We start from the raw sequence: 12,026 nt of genomic DNA, 5'->3' as shown, positions 1-12,026 counted from the left end.
CAGTTAACAGGTTCAGTTAGAAAGAGATGAACTACACTACATTACAGTTAACAGGTTCAGTTAGAAAGAGATGAACTACACTACATTACAGTTAACAGGTTCAGTTAGAAAGAGATGAACTACACTACCTTACAGTTAACAGGTTCACTTAGAAAGAGATGAACTACACTACATTACAGTTAACAGGTTCAGTTAGAAAGAGATGAACTACACTACATTACAGTTAACAGGTTCAGTTAGAAAGAGATGAACTACACTACATTACAGTTAACAGGTTCAGTTAGAAAGAGATTAACTACACTACATTACAGTTAACATGTTCAGTTAGAGAGAGATGAACTACACTACATTACAGTTAACAGGTTCAGTTAGAAAGAGATGAACTACACTACATTACAGTTAACAGGTTCAGTTAGAAAGAGATGAACTACACTACATTACAGTTAACAGGTTCAGTTAGAAAGAGATGAACTACACTATATTACAGTTAACAGGTTCACTTAGAAAGAGATGAACTACACTACATTACAGTTAACAGGTTCACTTAGAAAGAGATGAACTACACTACATTACAGTTAACAGGTTCACTTAGAAAGAGATGAACTACACTACATTATTAGTATATATACTACAGTATACTGCAGTAGAGCAGTGAGCCTATATGGCTATAGTGTATTACAGTAGACAGGGTTAGTATATACTACAGTATACTGCAGTAGAGCAGTGGGCCTATATGGCTATAGTGTATTACAGTAGACAGGGTTAGTATATACTACAGTATACTGCAGTAGAGCAGTGAGCCTATATGGCTATAGTGTATTACAGTAGACAGGGTTAGTATATACTACAGTATACTGCAGTAGAGCAGTGAGCCTATACGGCTATAGTGTATTACAGTAGACAGGGTTAGTATATACTACAGTATACTGCAGTAGAGCAGTGAGCCTATACGGCTATAGTGTATTACAGTAGACAGGGTTAGTATATACTACAGTATACTGCAGTAGAGCAGTGGGCCTATATGGCTATAGTGTATTACAGTAGACAGGGTTAGTATATACTACAGTATACTGCAGTAGAGCAGTGGGCCTATATGGCTATAGTCTATTACAGTAGACAGGGTTAGTATATACTACAGTATACTGCAGTAGAGCAGTGAGCCTATATGGCTATAGTGTATTACAGTAGACAGGGTTAGTATATACTACAGTATACTGCAGTAGAGCAGTGAGCCTATACGGCTATAGTGTATTACAGTAGACAGGGTTAGTATATACTACAGTATACTGCAGTAGAACAGTGGGCCTATACGGCTATAGTGTATTACAGTAGACAGGGTTAGTATATACTACAGTATACTGCAGTAGAGCAGTGAGCCTATATGGCTATAGTGTATTACAGTAGACAGGGTTAGTATATACTACAGTATACTGCAGTAGAGCAGTGAGCCTATATGGCTATAGTGTATTACAGTAGACAGGGTTAGTATATACTACAGTATACTGCAGTAGAGCAGTGAGCCTATATGGCTATAGTGTATTACAGTAGACAGGGTTAGTATATACTACAGTATACTGCAGTAGAGCAGTGAGCCTATACGGCTATAGTGTATTACAGTAGACAGGGTTAGTATATACTACAGTATACTGCAGTAGAGCAGTGAGCCTATACGGCTATAGTGTATTACAGTAGACATGGTTAGTATATACTACAGTATACTGCAGTAGAGCAGTGAGCCTATATGGCTATAGTGTATTACAGTAGACAGGGTTAGTATATACTACAGTATACTGCAGTAGAGCAGTGAGCCTATATGGCTATAGTGTATTACAGTAGACAGGGTTAGTATATACTACAGTATACTGCAGTAGAGCAGTGAGCCTATATGGCTATAGTGTATTACAGCAGACAGGCTGAATGTCATCCAGCAAATGAGGCGTGACTTTCAGTCAGAGAGCATCGTCAGCAATAACTGAACTCACATAACTCTCACGCACCCCACACACACACAAGCACGCGCAGACACACAAACACACATGCACAAGATGCAACAGTCTCACAGAAACACACACACGGAAGAGGCTGTCAAACTTTATCTGTGGCTAACAGCGTTGACCTCTAGTTGACCTCTTTTGTTTATCCAATCAGAGCCATCTCTACTCCCCATTCCAACATGACCTTCACACACACTAGTCCATTATACACAAACATGAACACTAGTGAAGGGGGAAATATCAATAGTTACATATTCAGGATATTCTTTTTTACTAAATATTGCATCGTAACGTTTGGACAATATCGCAATATTATTTGATATTGTTCTCCATCTTATTTTTTCAATTGGGAGCCAATTTGTTTTCAAGCACTTTTATTTCCATTACTGTTATTTGGTTTTCTCATGGCTCTCTCTCTTGTCTCCCTGCAGCAGACATATGGTGAGAAATATGTCTGGAACATCGAATCGCAATAAAATCACAGTATCGAATCGCAATACATATAGAATCGTGAGAATTGCAATACATATCGTATGGGCACCTACTGTCAGTATGGTGATAATTTCATATCGTTAGGTCCCTGGCAATTCCCATCCCTAATGAACACAGTTGAAACAACATATACAAAGGTGCATCTATAAAGGAATGACTTCACAGGAGAGGAAAGGAGAGGAAAGATAAAGAAAGGAGAGGAAAGGAGAGGAAAGGAAAGGAGGTTTGGACACAAAGACAGTGACACTTGGACACACACTGGAGAAACTGAGACCCCAAACCACCATTACGCCAATCAAACATAAACCACTGACAGAGGCAGAGACGAGAAATCGCTCAGTCATATCCTGTGTCCTGAAATATACATCCCTCTGCATCTTGTCAGAGACAAATGACTGTTTCCTACTGATAGAGATAGGGGGGAGAGAGGGAGACCAGGGGGGAGAGAGGGAGACCAGGAGAGAGAGAGAGAAGTGTGCGTCTTACCTTGTACACCTGTCCGTAGGTTCCATTGCCTACCAACTCCACCAGCTCAAAGATGCCTGCTGGGTCCTAAAGAGAGACAGATTCTGAGTCACAGAGTGTACCGACATTTAGCTTGAAGCTGGCAGTTATAGAGGTGTTAGCTTGATGCTAGCCCCCAGACATAGGCTATACTGTTAGCTTGATGCTAGCCCCAACAACATAGGCTACAGGCCGTTGGCTTGATGCTAGTCCCCACCCCAGACATATAGACTGTTATCTTGATGCTAGCACAGATAGACAGTTAGTTTGATGCCAGCCCCGAAAAACATATAGACCGTTAGCTTGATGCTAGCCCCCAGAGATAGGCTACAGACAGTTAGCTTGAAGCTAGCTGATGCTAATAGACTGCTACTGTCGATAGCTAGCTAAAGGGGCTGCATAATGGTTAGCTTATTAGAGCAACCGCTAGACCACAGCAGAGAACCCAGTGACCTTACACACACACACACACACACACACACACACACACACACACACACACACACACACACACACACACACACACACACACACACACACACCTCCCTCTTTGCTGTGTTGCTAAGGCATTCCAACAATAGCTGGAATTCAACTCCCCCCTCTGTAGCCCTCACTCTCTCTTTCTTTCACTCTCTTTCTCTCACTCCAACTCTCTCTCTTTCTCTCTATCCATTCATCTCCAGCCAGCCAGAGTAGATATATGTAGCTCTCAAAGTTTCGTTCACTCTCATTCCAGCCCATCTCTGAGAAATGCTATGGCACTCTCATATTCTCTTTTATTCTCTCTCTCTTTTTCTCTCCATCGCTCTCTCATTCCAACAGAGCCTTTTGGCTATGGCAGTTTTACTCTCTTTCCATCTGTCTCTCCCTCCATCTCTCTCTCCCTCCATCTGTCTCTCCCTCCATCTCTCATTCCATCTGTCTCTCCCTCCATCTCTCATTCCATCTGTCTCTCACTCCATCTGTCTCTCCCTCCATCTCTCATTCCATCTGTCTCTCCCTCCATCTGTCTCTCCCTCCATCTCTCATTCCATCTGTCTCTCCCTCCATCTGTCTCTCCCTCCATCTGTCTCTCCCTCCATCTGTCTCTCCCTCCATCTGTCTCTCCCCCATCTCTCATTCCATCTGTCTCTCCCTCCATCTCTCATTCCATCTGTCTTCCCTCCATCTCTCATTCCATCTGTCTCTCCCTCTATCTGTCTCTCCCTCCATCTCTCATTCCATCTGTCTCTCCCTCCATCTCTCATTCCATCTGTCTCTCCCTCCATCTCTCATTCCATCTGTCTCTCCCTCCATCTGTATCTCCCTCCATCTCTCATTCCATCTGTCTCTCCCTCCATCTCTCATTCCATCTGTCTCTCCCTCCATCTGTCTCTCCCTCCATCTCTCATTCCATCTGTCTCTCATTCCATCTGTCTCTCCCTCCATCTCTCATTCCATCTGTCTCTCCCTCATCTCTCATTCCATCTGTCTTCCCTCCATCTCTCATTCCATCTGTCTCTCCCTCCATCTGTCTCTCCCTCCATCTCTCATTCCATCTGTCTTCTCTCCATCTCTCATTCCATCTGTCTCTCCCTCCATCTGTCTCTCCCTCCATCTCTCATTCCATCTGTCTCTCCCTCCATCTGTCTCTCCCTCCATCTCTCATTCCATCTGTCTCTCCCTCCATCTCTCATTCCATCTGTCTCTCCCTCCATCTCTCATGCCATCTGTCTCTCATTCCATCTGTCTCTCCCTCCATCTGTCTCTCCCTCCATCTCTCCCTCCATCTCTCATTCCATCCACCTCTCATTCCATCTGTCTCTCCCTCCATCTCTCATTCCATCTGTCTCTCCCTCCATCTCTCACTCCATCTGTCTCTCCCTCCATCTCACTCCCTCCATCTCTCATTCCATCTGTCTCTCCCTCCATCTGTCTTTCCCTCCATCTGTCTCTCCCTCCATCTCTCATTCCATCTGTCTCTCCCTCCATCTGTCTCTCCCTCCATCTCTCATTCCAGCAGTATCTAAGCACCACTGTGGCACGTCTACTCTCTTTTATGTTCTCTCTCTAGCTATCTCCTCATCTCTCCTCTCTTCTTCCCTTCTTTACCTCCTGTGGTACCACGAGAAACACTCACTCTTCTAAACAAGCCCACACAAGGGTTAGTGATCAAGTGTGTCTAAGTGTGTGTGAACAGAGTAAAACAGAGTGTTTCTGCTGCTCCAGTTCATTCATATCCTCAGACTAACTGATAGAAAAGTGTCCGTCATCATGACTATATACAACAGAATGGGCTCTCAGGGTGTGTGTGTGAGATGATTAGATTACAATAGGTTAGTGGATAATGGGAGTCACGTTGTCACTGGTCGTATCTAAACAACCACTGTCATGAGAGAAGGACTCTACTGTACTCACACACAAATGTTGATTCTCTGTTCAGCTCCTCGCGAGGCCTTGTACACATTCTTCAAACTCTATGGCTCTAAAGTGTGTGTGTGTGTGTGTGTGTGTGAGAGGCTAGGGAAATAGTGTGAATAAGGGGGTCTTGTGGCTCAGCTGTAAATTAGATCACCCAGACACATTCAGGGGGAGTCATTTAAGTGTGACACACCCAGATAATTCATGAATAAGATGTATGTAGGTCAGTTCTGGGGTGTAGGTGGGTTTAGGTTGAGAGTGTCGTCTATAACAGCTAGTGCTCTGGCCAAAAGTAGTGGAGGATAGGGTGTCATCAGTGACATACCTGGCACTCAATCTCTCTCTTTCTCTCGCTCTCCATCTATTTTTCTCTCTCCCTTCCTCGTTCCCTCTTTTTCACTTTGCCTTTGTCTCTCTCATTCATCAGCTCCTCTCTCTACACTTGCGTGTGTGTGTGTGGTCAGTGCTGTCCTGCTGATCTGTTGATGTCATCAGCTGACTGCCTGGCTTCTGACTGTGTGTGTGTGTGTGCTGTATCACCAATTCTCTGACCACTTCTCAATCAGGATTTCCCAACACACACACACACACACACACACACACACACACACACACACACACACACACACACACACACACACACACACACACACACACACACACACTCGTCTGTCCAGCGGTTCCTAGGCCAGTCTAGCCAGTGACCCACTAACCAGTGGATTAATGTCTGCGACTGACTGGTGGAGAACTGTAATCCACACAGGCCACTGTACAGCTCAGCTAGACTGGCTCTGCACAACCTGGCAACCTCAATAGGCCACTGTACAGCTCAGCTAGACTGGCTCTGCCCAACCTGGCAACCTAATCATGCTACTGTACAGCTCAGTTCTAGACCTGCTCTGTCCAACCTGGCAACCTCAACATGCTACTACAGTACTATGTTGTTTACTGTGTCATATTGTGAGTTATGTCATGGAGATTCTAGAATGGCATCAATAAACTGTCTATCATCCTTTTTACTAGTCTGTGGGTCATATGGCATTAGCTTATATCTATACACAGTACCTGACCACACACACAAACAAATGCAAATGCACACACATCATCTTGCAGAGTAGGTGCAGTGTGTGTGTGTGTGTGTGTGTGTGTGTGTGTGTGTGTGTGTGTGTGTGTGTGTGTGTGTGTGGTGTGTGTGTGTGTGTGTGTGTGTCTTTGCTCAGGGTTAACAAAAGAACCAGAGAGTGCAGCAACAGCCACAGTAGCCTACAGCCCCAGTCTACGATCTTAGAAAAAAAGTGCCATCTAGAACCATAAGGTTTTTTTGGCTGTCCCCATAGGAGAACCCTTTGAAGAACCACTTTTGGTTCCAGGTACAACCCTTTTGGGTTCCATGTAGAACCCTTTCCACACAGGGTTCTACATGGAAAATAAAATAGTTCTACCTGGAACCAAAAAGGGTTCTCCTATTGGGATAGCTGCAGAACCCATTTGGAACCATTTTCTCTAAGAGTGCACAAACAACACAGTCTACAGGTAGCCTAGCCACTAGCATTACTGGCTTAGCATAGTTTAGCATCTACACTGATGGTTATACCAACATATAACCATATTGGCATATTCAATATATCAAGGTATTGTAATATAGACAATATATGACATATAAATAGATACATAGTGATAGATATTCAGACCTAAAAGTCAAGACCCCCCCCCCCCCCCCCCCCCCCAAACCATGACATTAGATTACATGGCTATGCTGTCATGCTATTTCATACCTAACCATTGTTTATCTAGGTTAGTCGTTAGTAAATCAGTCGAAAGATAAAGACTTGGTTAACGTTTTTCCACTGAGTATGTTCATCTGTTGTGTTACATTTTATGACCACCTGCTATTAGGCTATGACCACCTGGTATTAGGCTATGACCACCTGGTATTAGGCTATGACCACCTGGTATTAGGCTATGACCACCTGCTATTAGGCTATGACCACCTGGTATTAGGCTATGACCACCTGCTATTAGGCTATGAACACCTGCTATTAGGCTATGACCACCTGCTATTAGGCTATGACCACCTGGTATTAGGCTATGACCACCTGCTATTAGGCTATGAACAGTGCTATGTCACATTGTATAACCACCTGCTATTAGGCTATGACCACCTGGTATTAGGCTATGACCACCTGCTATTAGGCTATGACCACCTGCTATTAGGCTATGACCACCTGGTATTAGGCTATGAACAGTGCTATTAGGCTATGAACAGTGCTGTGTTACATTGTATAACCACCTGCTATTAGGCTATGAACAGTGCTATGTTACATTGTATGACCACCTGCTATTAGGCTATGAACAGTGCTATGTTACATTGTATGACCACCTGCTATTAGGCTATGACCACCTGCTATTAGGCTATGACCACCTGGTATTAGGCTATGACCACCTGGTATTAGGCTATGACCACCTGCTATTAGGCTATGAACACCTGCTATTAGGCTATGACCACCTGCTATTAGGCTATGACCACCTGGTATTAGGCTATGACCACCTGCTATTAGGCTATGAACAGTGCTATGTCACATTGTATAACCACCTGCTATTAGGCTATGACCACCTGGTATTAGGCTATGACCACCTGCTATTAGGCTATGACCACCTGCTATTAGGCTATGACCACCTGGTATTAGGCTATGAACAGTGCTATTAGGCTATGAACAGTGCTGTGTTACATTGTATAACCACCTGCTATTAGGCTATGAACAGTGCTATGTTACATTGTATGACCACCTGCTATTAGGCTATGAACAGTGCTATGTTACATTGTATGACCACCTGCTATTAGGCTATGACCACCTGCTATTAGGCTATGAACAGTGTTATGTTACATTGTATAACCACCTGCTATTAGGCTATGAATAGTGCTATTAGGCTATGAACAGTGCTGTGTTACATTGTATAACCACCTGCTATTAGGTTATGAACAGTGCTATGTTACATTGTATGACCACCTGCTATTAGGCTATGAACAGTGCTATGTTACATTGTATAACCACCTGCTATTAGGCTATGAACAGTGTTATGTTACATTGTATAACCACCTGCTATTAGGCTATGACCACCTGCTATTAGGCTATGAACAGTGCTATGTTACATTGTATAACCACCTGCTATTAGGCTATGAACAGTGTTATGTTACATTGTATAACCACCTGCTATTAGGCTATGAACAGTGTTATGTTACATTGTATAACCACCTGCTATTAGGCTATGAACAGTGCTATGTTACATTGTATAACCAACCACCTGCTATTAGGTTATGAACAGTGCTATATATGCCTGCATAATTCGATATTTGGATATGTTTTGCTCATGCACAAACATCGCTAGGCCAGTCTGCCATGTTGGTGGTTGTATGTTGGGATGGGGAATTTGACCCATTTTAGAAGCGTTGTCTCACACACACAGAGAGAGAGAGAGAGTAGTAGCCATCTCTGATACTGAAACAGATAAATGATGCAGACCCGGCTTTATCTTACCCGTAGAGCAGACAGGTCGATCTCATCCAGACTCCGGGCAGGGGAATCAGTCGCCATGATTCAAATCAAATATTGAAAAAATCCCCAGAATCAGAAATCATTCAGACAACGAGACCACGGAGTAAATGCCCTTGGCGCCCGCTATAGGCTGCCCTCTTCCGCGGGGAAACGAGCCTGCCTTCCTCTTTCAAACTGATAAGCGATGGAGAGATGGCGACAGAGAAAATAAAAAAGATCAAATATAATATATCCCAGTTTGTCAGTAGGCTTAGAGGTGACCGACGTTAATGAAAAAAACGCTGCTGGAGCAGAGATGCTGGTGTGTGACTATAACGGGACGTGAACATGATCAGCAGCAGCACCGAATCCATGTCTGTAGGTTCAACCGACAGAGCGACAACTCACGGTTTGCTTGCTGCTGCTGCTTTTGAGCTATGTCAATCAAAGACACCGCGGGCGTGGCAAATCTGTAAACCACTCCCACTCCAGAGGAAAGCCGGATTTGATGAATGGAATCATTTCAACTCAGTAGTGACAAAAGGAGTTTCCAGAGTAAGCCATCTCTGAAACCGGGGTGTGGTAACTGGTTTGTCTAAAGTTTAGTAACAATGTTAGGTAAAGTGGAACTTTTTGTAAAAGAGATTTATAAATGGAAACATAGCGATGTATCAAACTACATGAGTTCAACAAGGGCCAATCAACTTTGTTGTAGGTACATAACATCCATGTAGACGTCATACACTTGGTCACCACTCTTTCATATTGAAATGTTTTATAACGTAGTATTATTACTAATATATGATGTATGTATTATGAACATAGTGCTGTGTATAGGAGCTAATCAGACGTTCAGAATAGAGAAGTTTCATTCAATGCGGCCCATTTAGTCCTTTTGTGTTTGGTTTTATTTGTCCTTTATCCCATTGAGAATAACCATGTGTTTTATAACAGAGAGCTAAAGGCAATATAATATAGATTATTCCTGAGAATAGAACAGAGTAGAAATGTTTCCTGAGAATAGAACAGAGTAGAGATGTTTCCTGAGAATAGAACAGAGTAGAAATGTTTCCTGAGAATAGAACAGGGTAGAAATGTTTCCTGAGAATAGAACAGAGAAGAAATGATTCCTGAGAATAGAACAGAATAGAAATGTTTCCTGAGAACAGAACAGAGTAGAAATGTTTCCAGACAAGCCTCCAGTCATCCAGGTGAGAAATCTACAGACTGCTTTGTCTTCCCAAGACCTTCTTAGGAACTATTAGTCATTCATACCATTTAATCAAATCAAATGTAGTTTGTCACATGCGCCGAATACAACAGGTGTAGTAGACCTTACAGTGAAATGCTGAATACAACAGGTGTAGTAGACCTTACAGTGAAATGCTGAATACAACAGGTGTAGTAGACCTTACAGTGAAATGCTGAATACAACAGGTGTAGTAGACCTTACAGTGAAATGCTGAATACAACAGGTGTAGACCTTACAGTGAAATTCTGAATACAACAGGTGTAGACCTTACAGTGAAATGCTGAATACAACAGGTGTAGTAGACCTCACAGTGAAATGCTGAATACAACAGGTGTAGTAGACCTTACAGTGAAATGCTGAATACAACAGGTGTAGTAGACCTTACAGTGAAATGCTGAATACAACAGGTGTAGTAGACCTCACAGTGAAATGCTGAATACAACAGGTGTAGTAGACCTTACAGTGAAATTCTGAATACAACAGGTGTAGTAGACCTTACAGTGAAATGCTGAATACAACAGGTGTAGTAGACCTTACAGTGAAATGCTGAATACAACAGGTGTAGTAGACCTTACAGTGAAATGCTGAATACAACAGGTGTAGTAGACCTTACAGTGAAATGCTGAATACAACAGGTGTAGTAGACCTCACAGTGAAATGCTGAATACAACAGGTGTAGTAGACCTCACAGTGAAATGCTGAATACAACAGGTGTAGTAGACCTTACAGTGAAATGCTGAATACAACAGGTGTAGTAGACCTTACAGTGAAAAACCCTTAACCAACAATGCAGTTCTAAGAAAATAGCAACAAAAAAAGGTAAGAGATAAGAATAACAAATGATTAAAGAACAGCAGTAAATAACAATAACGGGGCTTTATACAGGGGGTACCGGTACAGAGTCAATGTGCGGGGGCACCGGTGTCGAGGTAATTGAGGTGATTATGTACATGTAAGTTGAGTTATCAAAGTGGTATCAAAGCCAATGCCAAACTCATCCAAGCTAATGTCAGAGCCAATACATTATACAGGCACGGCTATTATCACATCTTGTCTTAGACAAGTGTGTGTGTGTATGGGTTTGCGATATGTCTGCAGGCGTGTGTGCATGTGATATAATTGTTGTTTTCTTCATTAAGTGTTTTCCATGGAATCACCTGAGCATGTCACGCCCTGTTTCCCCTAGAGTGCCACGACAACATACCTTCACATAGAAAGAGAAAGGCAGAGAGAAAGAGAATGAGACAGAGACATGGGAGAGAAAGGGGAGAGAGTCATTGACTGTTCTCTCTGCTACCGCACGGCAAGTGGTACCGGTGCGCCAAGTCTAGATCCAAAAGGTTCCTTAACAGCTTCTACCCCCAAGCCATAAGACGACTGAACAATTAATCAAATGGCCACCTGGACTGTTTACGTTGAACCATACCTATTTGTACAAATTACCTCGACTAACCTGTACCCTCGCACATTGACTCGGTACCGGTACCCTCTGTATATAGCCTCGTTATTGTTATTTTGTTAATTTTTGTTTTATTTTTTACTTGAGTTTGTTTAGTCAATATTTCCCTAACTCTATTTCTTGAACTGCATTGTTGGTAAAGGGCTTGTAAGTAAGCATTTCACGATAAGGTCTACACGAGACAGTCTACAGGGAGGAGGTGAGGGCCCTGGGAGTATGGTGTCAGGAAAATAACCTCTCACTCAAAGGAGATGATCGTGGACTTCCGTAAACAGCAGAGGGAGCATCCCCCTATCCACATCGAGGGGACTGCAGTGACGAAGGTAGAAAGCTTCAAGTTCCTCGGCGTACACATCACTGACCAACTGAAAGGGTCCACCCACACAGACAGT

At 43.0% G+C, this 12,026-nt stretch overlaps 1 protein-coding gene across 10 annotated transcripts in view; it reads right to left on the bottom strand.

Moving 5' to 3' along the window:
* Positions 1-12,026, bottom strand: part of LOC106595512 (traf2 and NCK-interacting protein kinase) — a 72,035-nt gene that overhangs the window by 34,465 nt on the left and 25,544 nt on the right. For 5 of the 10 annotated variants that reach the window (XM_045697754.2, XM_045697757.2, XM_082962913.1 and 2 more), the window contains exons 1-2: positions 8,927-9,339; positions 2,973-3,038 (exon numbers count right to left, since the gene is read on the bottom strand). In XM_045697754.2, the coding sequence (XP_045553710.1) occupies positions 2,973-3,038; positions 8,927-8,983 (123 nt within the window). In that variant the 5' untranslated portion in view covers positions 8,984-9,339. Of the gene's footprint in view, positions 1-2,972; positions 3,039-8,926; positions 9,355-12,026 lie in introns of those variants that run through there. The other 5 variants (XM_045697755.2, XM_045697760.2, XM_082962914.1 and 2 more) reach the window with 3 other exon arrangements.

This window comes from Salmo salar, chromosome 16, assembly GCF_965601325.2.
Source record: "Salmo salar chromosome 16, fSalSal1, whole genome shotgun sequence".
In the NCBI taxonomy this organism is placed as follows: domain Eukaryota; kingdom Metazoa; phylum Chordata; class Actinopteri; order Salmoniformes; family Salmonidae; genus Salmo; species Salmo salar.
This window is presented reverse-complemented; position numbering and strand designations above follow the sequence as displayed.